The sequence below is a fragment of the Neopelma chrysocephalum genome, unplaced genomic scaffold (genome assembly GCF_003984885.1).
Source record: "Neopelma chrysocephalum unplaced genomic scaffold, ASM398488v2 Primary Assembly neopelma1_45, whole genome shotgun sequence".
NCBI lineage: Eukaryota > Metazoa > Chordata > Aves > Passeriformes > Pipridae > Neopelma > Neopelma chrysocephalum.
Genome location: NW_020897704.1, coordinates 15,645,038 through 15,668,935, shown reverse-complemented (window position 1 = coordinate 15,668,935; position 23,898 = coordinate 15,645,038). Strand labels below are relative to the sequence as shown.

At 37.4% G+C, this 23,898-nt stretch overlaps 1 protein-coding gene across 2 annotated transcripts in view; it reads left to right on the top strand.

Annotated features, from left to right (window-relative positions):
• SEMA3A (semaphorin 3A) overlaps nt 1-23,898 on the top strand; it is a 235,475-nt gene that overhangs the window by 122,784 nt on the left and 88,793 nt on the right. For both annotated transcript variants that reach the window (XM_027679479.1, XM_027679480.1), the window contains one exon: nt 16,348-16,467. In XM_027679479.1, coding sequence (XP_027535280.1) covers nt 16,348-16,467 — 120 coding nt within the window. The remainder of the gene's footprint in view (nt 1-16,347; nt 16,468-23,898) is intronic.

Below are 23,898 nucleotides of genomic sequence, written 5' to 3'. Positions count from 1 at the left end.
AGAATGGGAAATAGGAGGAAAGGGCTGAAGAAGGGGGAAAGCAGCTAAAAAATACATGGCTGCAATAAGCCAAACAAATACTTGCATAGCAAAGCCAAATGGGAAATCATTGTGGTTGCCAAGGTATAAGTGAGAGTGGAACTTGGCCCCGTGTGGATATGCTATTGGCCTGATTTTCAGAGATGATTCTGTAAAATATTCATAATGCCAACCATATGCCTCTGGAGAGCTCCATTTGAATAATTTCCTAGGTCATAATAAAAATAGTTTCATCAGTCTTTACCTAGGCCATAGAGGACAGTTGTCTTCATAAAAAAGCCATTTGGGAACAGTAGAGGTGGATTAGGTGAAAACTAGGAAATATGGGCTAAGCTATATATGTGAAGGGACAGCTGAAGTGCCAGATACTTAGGCTATCTCATTACATAAAAATAATACATTTAAATTAATTCATGTTCACAAATAATTTTCAGGAGTCCTTTACAAGGTGAAGCCTAGAATATCTAATATTCAAGGTTAAAAAAAAAAGGCTAGTGTTAAATATGTGAGCAAATTAACTAGCCTTGCTGCTTGATCTTAAATGAAGTATCATGACATTACATTAAGTAGATTTTTTAATAGCTGGGGTAAAAACCTAGAAAATTAATAGGAGATTCAATGCCTAAAGTGAAAGTATACTCTTTTATTTTGAATAATTATTTTCAGAAATTCACAGTAGTAAGAGAATGCTTTGTACATTGGACCATGCTGATTCTAATGCAGTTGTTGAAAATCGTAGAGACACATGTTCTGGAGTAAGCTGGGAAGTTCAGGTCCCCATCCTCTGACTGTGCTAAGCTTGAGAGGACTGTTTATACTCTAACTTCTGTTCACCTTGATTCCTTTGCTTTCTGTGATATTAGGACAGCTACACCTGCTGATCACGAGCAGAAAATGAAGCCCATACCACACAGCAGTGCAGTGTGTGCCCCTGGCACATGAACTGCCTGCTATGATCCTGTGCATTAGAAGCAGCACTGCCATGAGCTGGTGGGCAGAACAGGAGCACAGAACTCAGCACTCAGTGCAGCCCAAACTGAGAGTAACAACAATACAGCAAAATGTTGCTAGAATCTGCTAATTTGTTTTCAGAAACATTTTTCACATGTAGGCTTGTTGGTGCTGGCTTTGCTTTCCTTTTTTTTTTTTTAATTTTAGAGTTCTCTACAAGAGTAGGTGAGAAATTAAAATAAAATAAACGTGTAGGTCATATGTAATGTGGGTCCAGTTTCAGTAGGCAGCTAGAAAGAGGGAATACATATCTTGGTGTGTTCAGAACATCATCTTTAAATATTCACAGCTACTTGTTCTTGCCATAAAACAGTGCATTACAAGCAACATATTTAATGCAACTGCTTTAGCTGTAATTACAGATAAAGATTACAGATCATTTAACAAACTTATTATTCCCCCCTTATTTATTCCTTAAAGCCATTGTCGGTACCTTGGGAGTGTGAAATATAAAGGCCATAAAAATAACTCAACAGACTCTCATTAGTGGGAATAGGAGAAATAGAGGACAAATACAATGACATACAAACCATGCTTGATTTAATACTACTTTCAGCACGTACCACTTCTGAGATACTATATGCTCTTCACTTATGATGGTTCAAAACTTTCCACATGACAGTCTATACTTCTACATTGAGGTCTTTTTTAAAAAAAACAACTTTTAATTATTGATCTCCAGGGTAAGTCAGTGCTGAAAATGCAAGTCCCCACTAATGGGCCAGGTGCACTGCAGCAGCTGCAGCACAAGTGTAACCCTGGCCCTGCCCCACTGCTAACCTCAGCTATGACCTCAGAGATTTCCTCTCATAATTATAAGGGGTAATTTACCATCGTTTTCACTCCTTCAGAGGGATTCCTTATCCTGACGCTGTCAGTCATGCCAGTCCAGGCACAGCAGGTTTGTGGCTCAGGACAGTCCATGCGGGATTTGAGGAGAGCAGCCAACGGTGCCTGTTCCCGCTCTCCTGCTACCCCTTTGTTACTTAAGCAGTCATTTCTGTTTCTTAGAGGGCTTAGTATATGTTAATTACTTAAACTTCACTCACAGTATAGATAGATAAAGCTTTTAAAGTATGCTTTGGATCTTTTTTTCATATGAGTAAGCTGAGAAGAGATGCTGGAAGACTCCCCCCCAGCTATGCAATACCTACTTACAGCAGGACTTCTCTGACAGAGGTTAACTGCTACACTTTCCCACAAAATACAGATTTTTTCCAATAAAATCATAATTACTCTCCCATGTAAGTACTTAGTATTACAATATATTTCCATTTCCTCAGTATAGAGTATCACAAGCACCAAAGTAACGTTGTTCATGAAAAATTAAAGACTATAAATAATAAATAAGATATTTGCTTACGTAATTCAACTAAATGAGCAATTCTGTGAGGATTTCTTGCTATTTTGGACTTCAATGTTTTATTTGATCTATTCTGGTTTCTGTAAGTCCTGTGAATATTTCTCATGGTTCCTGGCCAGACCTTGATAATGATCAAAGACGACAAAGTCTCTACAGAATAATTCTCAGCTTTTATACTAAACTTACAGAACAGTCATGCTGCTAGTCATACTTCTCACCAGTGAGCCTCAATATTTTTGTTTAAAAATCTGACAGTCATCTGGGACCCTGCAAAAACACATGGCAACCTCTGCATTACATGTGGGTTGAATAATAGGTAACTAAAAAAAAAAAAAAAAAAGTGGCTACAGTTCCAGTCTGACATTCTTGGGATATCATAAACCAGCAAAGCAAAGCCTGGGTGATTTACAAAAGTTACCAGAAACACCAGTTAGTTTTGCAGGTAGGGATATGGCAGGAATAGGTTCCTGACTGGAAACCTCATTTAGTCCTTAAACTGTTAATTTACCATTGTTTTAAAAATTTTGACTGCTGTTCAGTTGATACATCTCTGCACTAGATTTGACTGAGGCACCATAGCAGTAGTTCACGTTACATAGTTAATCAGAGAAATCCCTTTTAGAGGGTATGATAGATTTCTATGACTTGAAAGCTTAAAAGGTGTGTTTCTGAAGGGCACCTTAGGATGTTATTTTCAAGTGTGATTTGACTATTGAGTTTATTTAGCCACTTTTAAAGATTCCAGCTCAAATTAAATTGTTTAAATGGTCCCTTCTGGCCTTGAAATGTATAAATCTTTAACATTTCAATGGCTACTTTAATAAAGCCGCACAGGACAAGCTGCATGATGATAGACATTTATATGCACTTTTCATGCTGTATGATGTCGGCTTCTCCCTGGCTGTTTCTGGTGACAAATATACATTGATGTACAAACAGATGCAAAGAGTGCCAAGTACTTGGTACCAGCAAGCTTCTGTATATGCTCTGTCACATGAACATACACAGTTACGTACATACAGGTCCATACGGAGTTACACTTTTGTCTACACAGCTAAAGTGTATCAGCACAGTTGTGAGTGGGTAAGCACTGACTGTATTATAATTTATAGGAGATAGGCATCTGCTTGGGCTATTTAATTGCCATTAAATTTTATCTAGTTATTAACTTTTACCTGACTTCAATTGTGATTGATTTTTTAATACTTGATGGTCCTCTTGATGGTAATTTGGAATCACTTTAGATCAAAAAGCTATTTCCAGTGAAGAAGAAGCAAGACTGTTTACACATAGCCATATTCTGTGCATGCTTCTTTGCATTCAAGTGTGGCTGGCACCTACTTACTGAGTTTATTGTTCATGCAGGTGTAAAAACATGACTGTAATTTAATTCATCATCTCATTTGTTATGATAATACATAAAGCCAAAATGTTCATATGCTATCTCAGTTTATGCTTCCTTTAAACTTTTCCAGACCCTCCCTAAATTATAGGAAGGGAGGGGATGGATCTGTAGAATCATAGAATCATAGAGTCAGCCGGGTCGGAAAGGACCTCTGAGATCATCAAGTCCAACCCTTGATCCACTACCGCTGGTGTTACTAGACCATAGGCTTATGGATCCCTCAGTGTGTAATGATTTAATTTGGAAAGAAAGAAGAAAAAAGAAAAAAAAGAAAAATAAAACCAAAAACTAGAAAAGAAAAAGTTGTGTGTAACTCAGCAAGTGTCCCTCAGCCATATCTGGTGATACTTTGGAAAAACAAAGTTGGCAATAAATGAGCACTGTTCCCTTTAACTCATTTTATTACTGTAGTTGCCTTAGGGAAAATAGAAGAACATGGAGGCAGAAAGTAAAAGTAATTCTTTTCATCTGTTATTGTAAACAAAGATCTGAAGACAGAATCTGAAAATTAAATATATAATGCTGGCTGGACCTAGAAAGCCTGTTTCTAAATTCATCTGAAAGGCACAATTTTTCTGATCAAATTGCCTCTGGCCCTTTGGGTGTGCCAAAGAGTATTTCATTCCTTTCTGTAAGGGCTGTTCCTTTGGAGGACATCTACAGCCAGATTTCCAGCTTTTCTACCACCAACCTTCGTCGCCATCCCTGTTTCATTTCTGGCTTCCTGTCTCCAGCACAGCAGTAAAATTCTTTAACAGAGCCTAAAGATCCAGGACCCCCATCCACTCTGGGCAAAAGGGAAAGGTGAATGTCTCCTGGGAGCAGGAAGGGGTAAAATAAGTAAAAATCCAAAGCAACAGACCTCCCATAACGTTAGGGACAGAATTTACTCTCAATATGACCTACTACAAGAAGAAATGTGATTTTTTTTGATATTTGTCAGATAAACAGTGCCACTGCATATCCTTTCTGACTCTATCAATTGTCCCAGTTAGTATGCTTTGTTTTTTAGCTTGAGGGCTGCTCACTCCTTAGTCTTGTCCATTTTCTCTAATGTGGACACAATTTCCTGCTAAAGCAATACTTGGAGATGAGAGAGTGAGAATTTTATAAGTAGTGCTGCTTTAATACTGCTGCTTTGTAAAACTGCTTTGCATAAACTACAAACAAAAGAGGAAGACGGATGGGAGGGGAATCCCCTCAAAACCTACAGCCACTGCACTCAGAGCTGAACTGGGCTTGGTAAAAAAGAGGTTTTGGGCACTGGAGTCTTTCAAAGTCCTGTGCAGCTCTCTAACAGACTATTCCACCCAGAAACTTTTGTTTGTGCCAGCTCCAGTTCTTGGATGGACCCCCACAACACACCCACCAGAATAAAGCCTCATTTATGGCTTATTGCAGATGCTGATCCTACAGCTTGTGTTCATTTAGGCATTTGCATATATTTCTTTTTATGTACTGACCAAGGCAAATCAGATGCTGTAAGGTAATAACTTGTGTCCTTATACAGAGGAAGAATTAACTTGGCAGTTGTTCAGATTTTCATATTTTACCCATTTATGTATCATGGGGAGTCATTTAAGTCTTTCAGTATGGGGAACAAATTGATATAGATCAAGGAGAAAGCTAATTTTCCAATTTTGGGCTTATTTTTCTGTTTATAGGTGTGACTATAGAAATTTGCTTCTGAAGGAAATTTAATATTCAGCAGATTTAATGCAGTCTTGCAGAAATGTTTTCTTTGTTGCTTTTGAAATACAAATTCACAAAGTCAGAAAAGGCAAAGTAAAGGAGAAATGAAGGAAAAATCGTTCCCCAAATTATGGGGTTTAATTTTCTATCAATAGATGTTCCTCATGAGCCCTTGTTTGGCCTTGGCAAGTCTGAGAATTATTTATGTCTGAGTTTCCAGCTATTGCTATTTCAAAATGTTGTAGGGTAATTCCATGTTATGATTTACTGCACCCTAAGATGGACAGAGCAAATTTATTCTTCATACATTTCTTTCCAGACAAACACATTAACTGGATGACTGGTAGAAATGATCGATATGTTTAGTCCCTGTTTTCTTTCAGGGCTTCAGTCTGAAGTTCATGAAGTCAAAGAAAAGCCTTCCCTTTGCTGCCAGTCACATCTTTTTTTTTATTTTTCTATTTTTTTTTTTCTGAATTTGATTCACATTCTTTGTATTTTAGCAAACAGACTGGGTTTTTTGTTTGGTTGATTGTTTATTTCATTTTTTGTTTTTTTTTTTGTTTGGTTGGGGTTTTTTTGGTGTTTTTTTGGTTTTTGAGGATTTTTTTGGGTTGGTTTTGTTTGTGTCTGCTTTGAAAGATCATATACCACAGTTTCTCTATACTCAAGATGTGGTCACTATGTCACCATTAAATTAGTCCACAACTAATTTTTTATGTAGACTCATTACTTACATACACCAAAAATAGGTCTACTAAATTCCTCCCTGCTGCACACAAGTCTAAAATATTGTCTTTTTTCTATTGTAATAACTAAGAGAACTAAAGGGAAAGTTCTTAAAATAACCTAGGAAATAATATGCAATTATTTCCTATCTCAAAGCTAATGCTTTGTTCAGTTTCCACATCTTCATGTCAACAGAGGAAAAGCCCTTTTCAGTGTTGAAAAAGTCTTGTATTCTGAAGATGATGGAATAAGAAAAATAAGAACAGTAAATAAAGGGAGAATTTATATATTTTTCTCTTGCTTTTGTGTTTCGTTTTGTTTGTTTGTTTGTTTGCTTTTTTTCTCATTAAATGATGTAATCTTTGTTGGATTAAATGATCTATTTATCTCTTACTCCCTTAGGTAATTCCCTTCTGATTAACATTTTCCAAAAAATTTAGACTTTATGCATATATCATGAATATATTAAAAAAAGAAGTCCAACCAACAAAAAGATAACAAAAAAACCCCAAACTGCTCAACAAGCTCACATTTCAACAATTTCACTTTGGTGCCAAATTTTTACTGAGTGGGAATTTTAAGCTTCTGTCACGTAAGGTTTCTCTGTTCAGCATCTCTCTGTGGTGCCAAAACAGTTTAATATCCCCACACAAAATTCCAGCATCCCACAGTAAGACACATGTAACCTCATAGAGTAGCTTACAGTGTACGTTTATTTACAGACACACATACTGCTAAGCAACTGTCCCTTATAGATGTCACAGTCTTTTACTTCCTTTCAACACTTCATGGTTTTATGTTCACTTTCAACAGAGAAGTTTTGAGTATGCTTGTCTTAGGTGGCTGTGAGTGGAAGTCATTAGAGGATATGCCTGTAATATTCTGAATAAAGGCAAGCTGACTGATATGGAGTCTAAGTGTGTTATGTGCCTGTAACAGGCTTGACAACCCGTTTGTCTGAAACACTCCACCCAATTAACAGGTGTTGATCCTATTCGGAAAGGCGGGAGTGTAATCTGATTTCTCCAACAGACAGGTGATTACTCCACCCAGATGGAAGAGATAGATGAGAGAGACTCCTTAGATCTAGGCTGTGGTTGCAACTTAAATTGCTGCTGGGCTTGATGAGACTGCCTGAGCTGAAACCGAACCCTAGTGTTCATTTCTTTGCTAATAAAGCTGTGCTCATATTGTGGGACTGGTTTACACTATAGAACAAAAGAGATTTTTGCTTTAAAGTTACAGTCAGAAAAGAACTGGCTTCTGCTTGACCTCAAGGCTTCCCAATATTTTGAGTTATTTATTAAATGCTCTTCTGTTCCTTAAATAAATTTATTCTTTGCTATGGGAAGTGCATACTACTGCAGAGCATAACAATTCAAACTAAAGGAAGCTTGCTAGCAGCACTCATGGAAAGGTTTAATGTACAATGGTCGTGCTATGCCTGCTAAACCTGGAAAACCCACTTGTTTGCTGGACTGCATCCACAGAAGACTTTGGTTTGTCTTGTTAACTATGCATTAACCAGAGGTACAAAAATGTGTCATGATCATTGAATCAGGTATATTGTGCTGCAGCCTTTTCTTGGCATCCCTCTAGCTTTTCACAGGTCCGGAACATTTGTTATATGCATCTTCTGAATGAAGGTTTCAGGACCTGAAACATGTCTTGTAATTGGAACATACCAAATGCAAGAAAAGATTGGAGAAAATTTTGCTTCCTGAGATCACTAGGTCACATGATCAGTGCTAAAGAGGAAGATTTAGAGGTCTGGTGTGTCAAGGGAGGCGTCTTCAAAGCATGGCTTCTAATGACTTCTTTTAATGGCTTCTGGCTTAAGATTGTTTTCAAGACAAGCCCTAAGGAGTATCCCACCTAGCTTAGCTGCCTCCCTACTTAGCCTTAGTGGTAAACCCTGGGCCAAATGACCAAATACCAGTAATGACCCAGATTTGCAAGTGAATAAGTAGACAGGCAAAGAGACATTTTGTGTTTTGCCCTCACTAGCACAAAGGAGGAACCAGAGAAGCTTTCCATCTGCTGTGCAAGTGTGCTGACAGTACAACTGTTTGCTAATATGGCTTGCAGTTTTGTGGCTTGAAGGAATCAGGATATATCTGCTTTTTTTAATTATCTGCTTTCTTGGCTTCTTTTTTCTTGTCTTGATGCTTTAATGGTTTGAATTCATGCAGACATCCTGCAACTTGAGTAAATTATACATTTTAAATATTCTCAAGAACTCTTGTCATATCAAAAAATCAGGCAGCTAACAGGCAGAACTTAATTGGAAAGATAACTGGAAGTACAGTAAACTGTACTATGCAACCAAAAATGTCTTATCAACCCTCATCAGTCTGAAATTTCTCAGGGCACATCTTGTCAGCAGAGGAAAATCTAGATATGAAATTAAACATTAGTGCCTGTGCAATGTCGGCAGTGGTCACCATGCCTAAGAGTAGAGTCATTACTGACATCTCCAGAGGAGCTGGGTCCCCCAGATCACAGTACAATATAAAGTCCTGCACAACTCAGCATAAGGGTCGCTGAATCTGGGGATCTGTCAACTCTTTCAAAGCTCTGAGGTGGGAAGACAAGTACAGTTAAAGTCCAGTCCTCAAAATAACATGGATTTATAAAAAGGACTAGGCGGTTTTTTTACCTAGACATATTCTTGGTTTGTATTGGATTTGTATGTGTGTGATGAAATGCACACTGCTTATTAAGGCTTTGACAAATGGGGATGTAACTCCCAAGAAATAAGTTAATAGAAACTCCTTTCTGTAACACAGACTGCAATACTTCAGCTGCTCAACTTGCTTCAGTCAGCACTGCAGACTGGCTCTTTTTAGGAGGATAAGAGTATAAAACATTGATCCTGCTAATTGCAAGGTACAGTAATGACAAAACAGGGATGTAAATGATGATATTGATCCCAGCTTCAAGGGTACACAGTAATAAATCACATATTGCAAATGTTTTCATGCCAGCTGGCCTCCCCTGCTCTAAAATCATGCACCTGCCTATACAGGTTCAGCTGGAAGGTTATCTGATGGAGTACAGGTGCCAGGCAGGATTTCCCCACCCATTACAGCCTGCACACAGCTCCCAGAACTCGGGGACTTTCTCTTTACTGCCAGTGTTAACACAATAGCTTTGCAGTACTGTTACCAACCAGCTTACTCCAATAAAATAAAATTTTAAAAGACCATTGCATTTTAACAGGACCCAAATAATTGGCTTTGTTCCCTGCTTATTCTGGGCCTGTTTAAGCAGACTGTATTTTTGGACCAATATTTTTCTAAATGTTACTGTAATAAAAAGAGAGACACGGCAATAGTTTTTAAATAATGTTACTGCATTTTACAAAATCTTGCTCCCAAACAACAAGAGCTGTGAAAGCACACACCATGCAGAGTTGACCCTGAAGAGACTTCCTCGCCCATGCTTACTGACATGCTAGAGTATTTGCCGGGTCTAGCTGAGAATCCATCATCTGTGTACATTGCAGTCACACATATATTTATTGCACTAACACTCCAGAAATATTTTCCTTGAAACAATGCTGCTGCATGCTGAAAAAGATACCAATACCAGCTGAACTGATGGCAGCCAGCAGTAGCCCCCCAGCAAAAGAGAGAAGTTAAAAAGCTCCCTGGTAATTCTGGAACATCTTTCAGCAGTGTGATAAATTTGAATGACAGCAGTAATATCAGAGATTACTTACTCTCCGTGGATATCCCTGACCTCGTCACTTGAGAATTCAACTAATTGGACAGATGAAGGGAAAAAAAAGTAAACATATTAATTAACCTCATGCATGGGACTTTATGTGAAAGCTGTCCATCCATTTTGATTTAAAAGACAAAACACATATTTATTTTGCTTGTCCAGCTGTTAGATGATAGTTTTAAATCCCCTTGTCCATCCAGTTTAGACAAAATCTCATGATATTTTAATCACTTGGCTATGTGGAAAGGCTGAAATAAAGGAAGAATATATTACTGGATCTGATCCTTATCTGGATTAAATCAGCAGAAAACTGTTGAAGCTAATGATACTGTAAAGGATCATTTAGCCTTCTACTTATTGCCCTGCGTAATCTGACCATTTGCATTTACTATAATATCTGAGAAGCAGTATGGATATCAGTGTTGGTTAAAAAATTGAAACCACTTTCTTAAAATAAGGAGAAAAATCTGGATATTAGTTGGTCATGGGGACTTACCCTTTAATTTCCACTTAAAAAGATATCATTAAAAACTATTTGCTGCATTAGTAATTCAGATCGAAGGACGTAAGTTCCAGGCTTCTGGAGGAGAGAGAATTACTGGAAACTCATAAAAAACACCTAAATTCTGTTTTAATTTTCATACGCGGAGCAGATGTTTTGACAGATGGATGGGCTTTATTTTTGTAACTGTCCGGGAAAAGTCTGCATAACACAGCCTAATCAGTGTTACATATCTGTAGTGTTTGTTTTTCAATCTTTCTGCATTTGACTCTTATGCTTTTGGTTGCAGACATTTTCTTTGTGATTTATTTTTTCAGGTTAATCTCTCTCTGCATAAGCCCTTTTATCAACTTGATATATAAATATTAGAAAACTCTTAAAAAATAAATGTGCATGTTTGGTTTGTAAGTCAGATATATTGATCTTCATATAGTGGGTGCCCTTCTAGAAAACTTAATTAACACTCTATCTTCTCTTTAAGACAGGCCCTCTGCCCTTATAGTTAGTATATAATATTTGGAATTAAAAGTTAGAGTTAAGAAATCTGTCCAGACTCACAGGACCTTTTTGACTTTAATTCACACTCTGAATGTAAGTGGCAGTCTAATAATTTCTCAACTTGTTCTACAAGTAGGAGTTTAGCATGGCAGAATTTGCAGTGGAGTTGGGGCTTTGGCTGCGTTACCACAGTACGATGTGTTACCTTAGTACTGTTTTAGCCACTTTCATTTCAATAAATCATCAGTGTGGAGGATCTGAACACCCCAACCTCCTCAGTCAAGTTTAGAGCAAGCATAAACACCTTTAATGCACCTTTTAAAAGGTGAGTTAAAACCTTTTTCTCACTCAGGAATGCCCAGTGAAAATCTGGGGCGTTTCTTCCTTGTGGCCACATATATCTTTAACTCCTAGACACAAGGTAGAATGGCTTCAGGGCATATAATGCCCTTGTGCACTTATATGCCATATTAACCCCAGGAAAGCCTGTAGGAGCTGCTTGAGCTTTGGTGAAGTTTACAGTCTATTTTCCTTCAAACAGAGAAGCAAATTTGATTAGGCCCCAGGTTTGGGGTGAACACTTCAGCTGCTACACATATCACCATTTCTTTGGCCATGCTTTGGAGGATGTTGGCAATCATGCCATCACAACTGTTTGCAGAGACAGATCCAGCAGTTATATTGTGAAAACATAATAAAGTAGCTATCTAAGGAAGTTCCCTCTGTCAGGACAGAGAGAGGAAGACATGCAGGCTGTGCTAAAAGGTCTCAGATGTGATGTAGGGATTTGGCTGCTTGGGTTTTAAGATAGAGGCACTTCTGTTCAAGACTAAAGGTGGAACCTACAGCTCTTGGGGAAATGTTAAAGCATTTATTGAAATATAAATGAAGACTAATTCTCTCCAGGGGTAGGCAAGAACAATGAATGGGTATTCTGAGGACTGCAGTAACTCCCATGTGATGTACCTATTTGTCCCTTTGAATATCTATCTCAGTCATTCTGAGGTACATACATACAACCACTTACGCTTTCTGCTGTATGTATGTGTGTATGTATGTATAAACTCAAGTTCTAGGGCATAAACTAGTGTTTAGCTTTATATAGAGAAGAAAAAGGTTCCTAGTATTAAGCTACCCGTTATAATGAACAAGATAATTAGGTGCAAGAATTTACAATGATTCACTATGATGATCCCAGTGCTTGTCTTCTTTAAGGTTTATTTTCATAACCGATCCATGTAATACTTTTCAAAGCTTTCATTCGTTTTCATTCACATTATTCAGCTAAAAGTATTTAAACTCCCACAACACCCTTTATTTCTACCTGGAAACTAGTTTTTAAAAGTCTAGTTTTCTTCCTTCATCTATTTCACTTGACAAAGAGTAATATACAAATGGTATGGGTATGTCCAGAATGTGTCCCCTTCAACAACATCCCTTTCTTGGGGAAAGTGAAAATGGATACAAAAGCATGGGGAGGCTCAATTCACACTCAGACACAGTGTTTAAATTTCCTGACAATTTGTTCCTTACAGCTTCTGGCTCTGGGTTACCTCCTCTTCCTGCAGTGGATACTTTCTCCTATCTGCCGTATTTTCTGAGATACTACATGCCTTTTGTTGTCTTTGTTTCCCTTCCAGTGCCTTACACTCTGAGATCATATAGTGAAATGCCTCGTCCTGCTGGCACAGACCTTCACACTAACAATATAGTGCTAGCCTGGGGGTCTGGCAGGGGGAGACACTGCTGCCAAGTGGGACAAGCCCAGTTGGAGACACCCAAGTCATTCCAGGCCTCCAGCCAAGGGGGTTGGAGAATCGCTTTGTAGTCAAGTTGACGTAGCCACCAGTGTCGGGACCAGCAGAGCTGCCTGCCAGGTTTCACAACTGATGGTGCCTGAATGCCATTGAAGGAATTGTGCTGTGAGGGCAGGAGCGGGGAAACGGACTGGAATTGGGAGTCAGTCACACAAGTCTTATAGAGTGGCAGACACAAATTGCATTCAATGCACACACACTTTCCATGATTGGAATATCTTCTTTGTCATACACATGTGCTGTGATTTAGAGTCCGAGCAAATCATTCAAAGCTGTTAAAGTTGGTTTATTACAGATTTGTGGAAAGCTTTTTTGTCCCAGAGCCACACAAACCAGGAAAACCTAGTATTCATCATCCCAAAGGAAATTCTTGCCGAGTTCAGAATATCAAACAACCAGGTACAAGATTTTCACACATGATGTTGTATCTGTGCAGCTGTACTTGAGCACAATTAGACAAAGGAAGAAATCTGAGATGGAAATCAGTGTGCCTGTTGCTATTGTTCCAGGGAGAATAGCACTGTCTCCCAGGCAGGGCAGAAAAAAGTTCACTTTGAACTTCCTGAGTTGACAAGGGCTTAAATCAGAACTGTAACTTTACTTTGATGTCATTTATTGGGGTTTAATACCCCTCTTTATTTATTTTTTTACTACCATGTAAAATATATAAAGAAACCTAATCTGCTAGAGAGGTGTATGAGAATTTACTGAATAGACCTTAATGGTTCCTTTATGCAGCTATAAAACAGAGGGAAGCTGTAAGAGCAGTCTGAACTGGACTAGGAACTTTAAATGTTATATAAATTTATTCACCATAGTCAAAGGTTTATTGCTGTAGGTATTTACTTTCCCCATTGTTTAACTAGATTGTGTATTTCTCAGACATCTATGGTAAAAAACACGTTGTACAAGGAATTAGAAGCAGGGATGAATAAGCTAAATCTGCTTTTGGAAATATTTTAGAAATCCAGAGTCACTTTACTGATATTTACTCATTTACACTAATATCAATCGTAAACACTTGACATGCAAATACAGCTATGATAGGGTTAAACCCCCTTCCCCGCCAGGCTAATCTGGAATAATTCAGTGAATTATGATGATACAATTTTTTTTCTTAATTTCATCCACAGAAATCAAAGAAGACTCTGTCCCTAATCTAAGTAGGGTTTTCCATCTCACCTTTAAAGTATTAGCTATCTAATACCTTCTTGCTGTGTGTTATAGATAAGCAGCTGAACAGTCTCAGTTGGTCAGACCTGGTGTCAATAATGTCAAGGTTGTGGCTTGATCCCTGTAGGGGCCATTCCCTTAAGGATTGGACTTCATGATTCTTGTGGGTCGCTTCCAACTCAGAATATTCTGTGATTATGTGATTCTGAGTGTGTGTATAGTCACAGGTGTTGTGCTGCTGTAAATCAGAACAGCTCTTTTGAAATCAGCACAGTTCTTTTATTCACAGTGGCTGTGGGTCCAGCCCATCTACTAACAGCATTTTATATGTGGCCACCAGCCTCTAACTTTTCATATTCTTCATGTAGACAATTTTAAAAGCTTTAATAAAGGGTAGTAATAGACCACAAAGACATTTTTAAAATCATGATACATTAAACCTGAGAAGGCAAAGCACTGAAACAGCATTGTGGTCATATTTGTCGAGATACAACTCTACGTGACAAAATTCTAATTTATTTAATAATGTACACATCATGGGTCAGTTTTAAATTACATAGAGTCAAAGTCAGATGCTCCATCTGAAACACAGAATATCAGAATTTAAGAAAGGATCTATTTCAATTTTGTCAATTTTTAATGTTATGTGAATTTGGGGTATTTGTCCATTTTACTCTTGCAGGCATTGAATTGTTAACATGCTTTTATTTAAAGGAGCAAAGGACAACAACATTAATAAAAATATTGAAACATTTTTTTGATTATTTATGCCAAGTATTTGCTTAGTACTCTACCACTGCGACAGTGGAAAGCAGTCTGTGGATAAACATAAATACAGTAAATGTATGTTCATGCTTATACTTTTATATGTGGGAAGAAAAAGTATGGGCCAGAAATTGTGTGTTTTTATTAAGAAAGGTTACAATGGAAAGAATTGAGAGTAACATCCATCTCTATTTCTTTCAATTTCCTGTTGGTTTACTTTAACTATCTCTATGTTTTCTCTTCCATCTCAGTTGAAAAGTTTACAGTAGTAACTCAAGGATGTAGTAAGATTCTGTATGCTTTTCTCTGGGTGCTCTTTTTAATACACTGCCATTATCTGTTATGCAAATATACAGTAAAATTGTAAGAGCAATTTCATACCGGTACAGTCCTTTGTGTAAGGCAGGGAATCAGTGTTTCATCTGTGTAAGTTCATTGCTTTTCCCTGTGGTGGCCTAAGGCATGCCTCAAACTGCACATGCATTTTCCTGGCAGCACCTTTATTTTTTGTTTGGGAGTATCTGGTTTAATTAGCAATGAAGTTACAGAGAGGGATGATGCTAGTCAGTGAGATTTCTGTGGAGGTGGTAGCTCAGGTGGTGTTTCCATGGGCCCTGGTCCACTTGGAAAGGTAGAGTTGAGCACTGTACCAAAAAAGTCATTAAATGTGCACAGAAAAATTTCCTTCATCTTAAACACAAACTTTACTGGAAATATTTATTCAATTGCATTGTTCTCATTTCTCTCCTATTTGAAATGAGTTATTTGTCATTGTATCAGTAGATTGACTCACAGGCATTGACATATTTCTTTTCAACGTTAGACTTGATTGAAATGAAAATATTGAACAAATGGAAAAAGTCAACATCTTGGCTATCCATTTTAATACCATTAGACATTAATAATGACAGTTTTGTTAACAGATAACAGATAATGTTTGTACTAGGGACTGTTAGTGTTGCTATTAAGCTTTTATTTGTTGAGAATTAAAATAACTCATGATGGATAATTTACATAGGAAGAAAGAGTAAAGTCTATGTCTTGCGAAGCTTGCATTCTAGGGGCTTTCAATTATTGCATTAAAGTTTAACATAAGTATTCATATGTGTAAAACTGGCTCTAAAGACAAACAGTGGGGGTGAGGCAGCACTCCTATAATTGTTAAAAATGCTGTATCAATGGTTTGTTTTTCATCAACTCCTTCCATCTGGCCCATTTTTCTTCTAATTGTTACTTAATTGAATACAAGCAAACAGTTGGTCCATTTTTCTTCATTATTTCATTCTGACACATTTCTATAAATGGGTTTTGTCTTACAGACATGGCAATAGCATAAATTAAAAAGATGAAGCATGTCTGAAACAAAAATTAGGAATTCTTTTTCTGTAATCTTTTCTTCAGGGTTGGATGCTTTATTAAATAGCAACCAAAGATATTTAAATGAGAAATTAACTCAAGCTATTTATTAAATGCTTAGCAGTAAACAATCTTATGAACAGCATGAAATGATCACACTTTACAAATCTGTTCATTCAGCCATACATCCTTAAGACAGAAGAGCTCCCATTAGTCAAAATCACTGAATTAACTCTGTGAATACATTTTTTTCCCCTTTTCTTTGCAGAGAGAATGTGCTAATTTCATCAAGGTGCTGAAGGCTTACAACCAAACCCACCTGTATGCTTGTGGAACAGGGGCTTTTCATCCAGTCTGCGCCTATATTGAAGTTGGAAGCCATCCTGAGGTAAACTATCTTAAAACAATATTTTTCTTTTTCCTCTTTTTAATCTTTATTGGTGTTTAACCATGATCTCTTCCTGCCAAAATGCACTCTTGCTGGTTTCTGTAGCTTGGGAGGTGGATCTGGAAAGACCTGCTCCTGAATCAGGTGCTGATGTGCTGATTGATAAATCACAGCAGAATCTCTGCTTTTCTCCCCCACCCAGCATCTTGTCCACCAGGGGTTTAAATAAATATAAGGAAGTCCATTCTACCTGGCTCATGAAGTTAAAATCACTCTCTTCTTTTTTTTAAGTTGGGACAGATACCAGATATAAGAGGGATAGTTCAGCCAGTATTTTTTTTCTGGGCCCAACTCTGTCCTTTAGTTTCCTTCCAGTCAGTGCAGTCTGGCATCACCTCAGCTTTCTACCAACTGAGAATTAAAATAGTGTCACACATTCATAAATTCCCCGTGTCATATTTGTCCTAACACACTGACAGTTTTTCATATGTGACCTAGGTTTTGTTTCCTTATTTTTTTGTGAAAAATAAATCACTCTCTCTTTTCCTCCATTTCTTTAATCTGTAGCTTCTTCATTTTTGCTTCGTGTTGCAGAAATATTGAAGTAGGTCTTGTACTGTTTTGTCAGTGATCATCATAACCAAATAGATAAACATGGTCTTCCCTGGTAAAAGGCAGAATCACTCACAGGAAGCCGTGGGATTAGGCTGGTTTTCCTGGCTGAATATTTGACTAGAATGTCTCTGTGATCCACTTCAATACTTTTTCTCCCCAGAAAATCTGATTTCTTATTTTCCTGTTAAGATGACTGTGTGATATAAATTATTCCACTTCACTGTATTTTCTGTCTGGCTTACCTGAGCATTGCTCAATGAACTGTTTTAGCTTAGCAGACTTTCAAGGTGTTTTCAGCATCTATGGATATGTTTTACCAGTGAATCTATAATTATGTTACTTGTAGCTTCCGTGATCTTCAAAAAATCCGCTCTTTCAAGTTACCTTATGCTTTTGCAATTCAGGTTTGCAGATTTCCTTGAAAATAAAGACATCATTGTTAAATAAGTGAGGACTATTTCTTCTTGTAGAAAAATTAACAGATCTTTTGAGTGTTGACTTCATAGTCTGGGAACTATTTTTTCCTATAAAAATGTCTTTTGATATTTGAAACATAAGTCTTTAAAATGTTCTAAGCATAAGGTTTTGAAGGGATAAAGGAGCTGCAGAGCGGAAAGGGTTTTGTTCAGATTCTTTAATGCTTTATTACAATGCATTCTTGGCAATTAGTGATTGTCTCTTGACCACACACAGCATGTCATTGCTTACTGCATTAAACAGATTCTCTGCTTCCTGAGATCCATTTGGGAATTGGTAGACATATTAATTAACTCTAGTTCCGTAAGATGTGTGTCAATCAATTCTTGGCTATCTGCCAAGGGAATCTATCTGCAGAGAGATAGCTGGTATGAGGTCATTTACTTCTACATTTGGCTGTTTTATGGCTGTACCATAAAACTAACACGCACTTTGTCAAGGATTTATAGAAAGGATGATCAGAGATGAGAGGCCAGATCCAACCTTGGTTTAACATTCTGGATTTTTAAAGTCTTGAATCAATGATGTGTTTGGCCTTGGAGCTGAAAGAGGATGTTTGTTTTAGCTTCTTTTTAGCAGTCCCTAACTATAAACAAAATCTAAATTGTTGCCTTTTTTTTTTCTTTTTGGTCATTTATGCAGTAAGTTTGTAAGTCCCCTTGTGCCTGAATCATTCTCATGATCCTTGGTTTCATCTTTGCAAATGAGGGAACTCAGGAGTGTGTTTATCTGAACTGCCTTGGGCACCGTTAGCTTTTGTTTTCCTTTTCATACTTAAGCTATGAGTGAAATCATCTTCACCTGCCCTCCCAGTGGCACAAGTGTCTGTGTCCTCTGGACAGCTGTGCAGGAGGGTTTACTGCCTTCTCAGTCTAGGTCTGCCCATGTGGAGAGAAAGTGAGGCAGGGCAGGAGGCAGCTGTACCCACATCTTGTTGGGGTTTGACAAATCTGACAGTCAGTCTGGAGTCTGTCCCTTGCAACGGTGAAAATCAGATGAATAAATGAATTTATTAGATTTGCAATGAAAAATAATCTGTCCTGTCTCTGTCCCTCAGCTGGAGCCTGCTCCTTCCTTTCCCATAGTACCTAGTCAGGAATTTCAAATGTGCACCTCCTCTGGGAGCTGAGGAAGAGGAGGGTGCTTGATTGACTGTAGCTATTAGAGACACCATGAATGAGAGGGATACAATATTAACCCCTGCACCCCTGCACACTACATCTGTGAGAGCCAGATGGTTTATGTTCTCATGTCAGACAGCAGCACTGGACGTGTCAAAGAACTATTGCTTCTGTATCATGTAGAGTTTATACCTCCCTAGCATACTAAAAAAGGTAAAAAGTATAACCAAAGGTAAGCGGTTGGTTTTTTTTGAGTTAAAAATTGCTGTCTAAAACATTTCCTGAAGATTCCTTTTCTGCCACAACACTTGTGGAAAATTAACTGATTTCACCATCTGCTTATTTATTTTTCAAGCACTTAGAGTGGTAGATGTGAACTGATTAGGGCAATAGTCAGGGAATGTACCTACTCTCTAAAAATATTGCTTGTTTATGTGAACTCTGAATGTAACCCACCTGCCTGAATCCAATGGTGGAGAGGAAATCTGTGTGTGCCAAACTGAAGAGGGTGGAGAAGTAAAATTTAAAGAAAAGAGCGGCAAGTGATAGAAGAGACTCTGGAAGCAATTGGAGTAGGCTGCAGGAGGCTGGAATATGGTACAATTTTTATGACTGGGGAAATGAAATAAATTACTTTGTGTGACTGTCATAAAGTAATGGGAATATGAATTGTTATATCTGTTGAATATCTCTTTGATATGAAGCAGTGTATCACAGCCCCATTCCATACCTGAAGAAAACCATTTCTAGTGATGAAACTAGGCAGGTCTAATTGAGTCTGATGAAGTACAGTATCAGAAATAATAATAAAAAGCTAAAAGGATATGAATGGCATGCTGTGCATCTGATTAAAAATGATGTGCGCAAATGTATACAACCTAATATGTTGTGAATTACACCCCAGTCTGAGGAGTAAAGCAGACTAATCTTCGCTTAAATCCATTCCAGATGTGTAAGTGAATAACCACAGTATTTAGAGAGAAGAATAAAGTTAATGTTTCAATAGACTTTAAGCACGTAAGCCATGAGGAAGCAGGAAAGAACATATTTAGAGAGAATGCAGCCTGTGGATACACAGAAAATACCTGAAGAGAACCTAATTTAAAGCTTGATATCATCCATTGTATGTGCATGAGTTTAGGAGAGATGACTTAACACAGACACGTACACAAACTTCAGGGATGGGGATCCGGGGTTAGGCAATATGTGGCATTCTGTCCTCATAACGCAATACAATACAAGGAACCAACTACCAGACGAAACAAGAAAGTAATTAGTAAAGCTATGTTTTGCACCCACTGACTTCTGAGGAAACGGGGCTGGATGCGTAGGAATGTTGTACTTAACAGTTGCGAAATTACGCAAGTCAGATCTGTGCTTGAAAGGAACAAATCCAACTGCAGGGAGACACAGAGGTGCATTAAACCCCCTAGAAAATCACAACAGGATGCGGAATGCACCTGCCTGTGCATGCCTGAGCAGGGGGAAGGAACCCAGCTCCCTTTCCCCAGGGCTCCCTTTGGGGTAGTTTGAGTGAACCAGCAGGGAACCGTCCTGTTAAGGTAAGAACAGGAATTTCCATTTACTTAACCCTTTTATACAGGTGGAGGTGTAGAGAATGCCCTATAGTGCTTTTTTTTTTGTTCTTTTTTTTTAATGCTGAGACAGGCATTTCAAGAGCTGTACAAAATCATTAGCCAGATCCTCAGCAGGAATATGTTCAGGTTTCTTCAGTAGAGGTAAATCAGTAGGCACTGTCTGAAGAACTAACCCTGCTTCTTTTATTGTCTCCTAATTCCAAATTTCTTGTCATTGTCCAACAGATTAAAACTCATTTTTAACTGCATGAACTTAAAAGGTCTGGGATCGCTTTACTTGCAGGTTATTTCTCAATCAATAAAGAAGCTTTAAATTTAGTTCAGATTTATGATGTACATAAAACATTAAGTTATTGCATATGAAGTTATATAACGCTACCACCTGTAACATATTTGCTTTTTCCGGACTCTCTGTATTTTAAAAATCTTTGGTTCAAGTCATAAAGTTTTGCTGAAATATACTTTCCACTCTTTTTTATCCTTTCTTTGTTTCATATTAGAAGAGGTCCAGAGTGCATTTTCGGAGTAATGGACATCCTGTTCTGATACATTTATGCATCTATCTTTTTGCCTCTATGTATTTTATATATGTATATAGTAATGGAAGAGAAAGTTTTTTCCTAAGAGAATGACTTTGAAAGAACACACTAATTGAAGGACCAATGCTACTGCTGGTAGAAAACTTGTGTTTGATTATCTAATATAAAAATTCAGAGTGAAACATTGATTTCAGTAGTAGCAGACGGGGCATAAATTGGCCTAACTTCATTGAAGACAGCAGACCTGTGTCAGTTTACATCAGTTAAGGTTCTAACCTGTGGTTTTTAAGTGAAGCATTTGAGAAAATGATTTTCTAAATTACAAATCACCTCAGGCTAATTTTCTTTCCATCTAATTAATTATACCTTTATATGGTATTTAAATGCTTACCAAATATATATAAATACTTACCAAATATATATATATATACATACATACCAAAATATGAAAAAAAAAGGATACTGTGAAAGGATTATTCTCATTTATGATATCACAATTGTGTGATGAAACTGTTACTTGTGACATACTAGTTCTAAGCATCATTATAATCGCAGAGAAATGCCAATAAAAGAAGATCTAGTTCACAGACTGCAATAGCCTACTTCAGTTCACAGGTGCTTTACCCTTTCAAACTACCAGATATCCTGTTAGTATAGTACAGGAAAATAAAGCTGAAGATCCAGATCTCTAGCTTAGATACAGTACAAGTACCTTTTAGAGCACTTCTTTCCATTACCTGAGTAGTTTCACCAGGGAAAAAAAGAAAACATCCCTTAGATGTTTAAAGCCTGATATACTTCACTTTATTTCATAACAGGTAGTGATTTCTGCTATCTGGGGAAATTCCAGGCGCTAGACCTTTTCTCTGTACTGATGTTCTTGTCTGTGGAGGATGGCAGGTAACAAGATACTCAGTGTTAGGCACACACGTGCCCAGATACCTCACAGTGGCATTGGCCAAAATCACAAAACAAAGAAGCATCTGGAGGTGATGAGTCTGTAAACCATCACTTCCACTGCTCCACATGACATCGATTTCCAGTCCCTTAGGCTACCCTGTATGAAAATACTTCTCTCACAATCAGGCTTTTCACATTTACCTCCACTTGTTAAAAAAAATAAATCTTGTCATATAGCTATCACCTTCTAGCATTTTTAAAGTATATATTTTTATATACAGTTACATGTAGCTATATATATATACACACACACATACACACACACACACACACACATATATATATATACACTGTCATAATTCACTATGACATTGGTTGGGAAAGGATGTGATATGGGAACTTTTCAATGACCAAATACAACATTTACAAGAGAAGTACAGGGAAAGGACAGAGTCCTTTCTCATAAGACCACCTATGCGAGCCAGTTGTTCTGTTAAGGTCTGACAAATATTTCAGTAGGGAAACCAGGATGTGTTGTTGGAAGCTCTACACATTTTTAAGCACCATCATGCAGAAGCACATATTTCTTACAGGTCGAGTGCTATGTCCCAAATGGCACCTCTTGTTATGTTGTGTTATCTTGTGATAAAGTTACGGAAGTAGAAGGTCACCATAAAGACGTAACTTGATTCCCATTTTAAAGGCTTTTTGAAAAACTCCATAAACCCCTTTGTAAACAAATATTAATCACATTCATGGTTAAATGCTATTATTTATCAAGACCTGTCTTTGAATACACTGCAGGTCTCCTTTGACTTTAGCTGTATTTTGAACACTTGCTTTGCTAAAAGAGAAGTTAGACCAGGAAAACTCATATTTTTCAAAACTTCATCCTGTCATCCCCAAGCAAAATGTATTTCCAATAAACATTTATTTCCAGAACAGATCCTTTAAAGGAGGACTATTAGGCTTTATGCGATAATTTAGCTGTCGGAATAGTTTAATTTATGACGTAAACTTCTCTCAACTGAATAACACACAGGGCAGCAATGGCTGACGTCTTTCCTGCCCCTCACTGTTGGAAAAGTCTACACAGCTGCTGTGGATATTTCTTCCTCAGCAAAGTGAGGCACTGAAGAGTAAAATTTTTAAAGTTTTTTTTCCAAGTATCTTATTTTACCAAGAATCTATTTCCTAATAAAAATTATGATGCATGCTAAACTTTTAATGTAAACCACACAGTTAAATGTATGGAAATTTGAGTGTGCAGCTAGTGTTTATTGTCCTGATATATTCAATTAAGAAGGATATGTCTTTGTGACACCTGAATATTTGACAACTAGTTGATCCATTTGACCTTACCTTTACCGATGTAAAGGTATATTTGTAAGAATAAGGCTATTCCAAAAAAAAAAAAAAAAAGTATGCAAAGGATCTGTCTCAATATCTTAAAATTCAGATGCAGTACAAACATAATTTTTGGAGGGAAAGTATTTAGCAAAGGGGTCATGCTTTAATCATTGACAGGAAATATGAACATTGTAGGTTTTCAGCTGTCATTTAATGCATTCAGTCCTGCCGCTGCATATTTCATAATTACACCTAAGCAATTTGGAATCTATTTATGCCTAAAGTGACAGAAAGTCAGTAATTATGTCTGAGGCTCACTCTGAGATTTACAAGTTGAACATTTACATGCAGGAAATGAAATCAGGTTTTAAACTATCGCAAGTCAAAACAGTGTGGTGGCTATTTTATTTCTTTGCCTTCATTTCTCAGACTACAGAATAAAATAGTTTAGGCAAAATGGGAGCACAGTTCTTTAGTAAGTGAACATGAGGAGAGGTATAAGATATGATGAGAAACAGAACAAAGACATGGAATTTACAACTGCAAGGACCATTTGTTGCACAGCAGAAATCACTAATGAAACCCCAAGCACTATTCAAGTCTGATCATTTCAGCTATTGAGCAGCTAACTTTTGTTTAGGACTTCGTAAATATATCTAAGTTGCTATGGCAGACCTCCCAGTTTATTCTTAAGAAAAGAAACAAAACAATCTCAAAACCAAACTCCAGAGCCATATTAATGTATTATTACCTTATACATATCTTTTAAAGAAAATGTAAATGAAAGTTGCTCTGCAGATGATGTTCCATCTCTCTGCAGTTTGGTTTTGA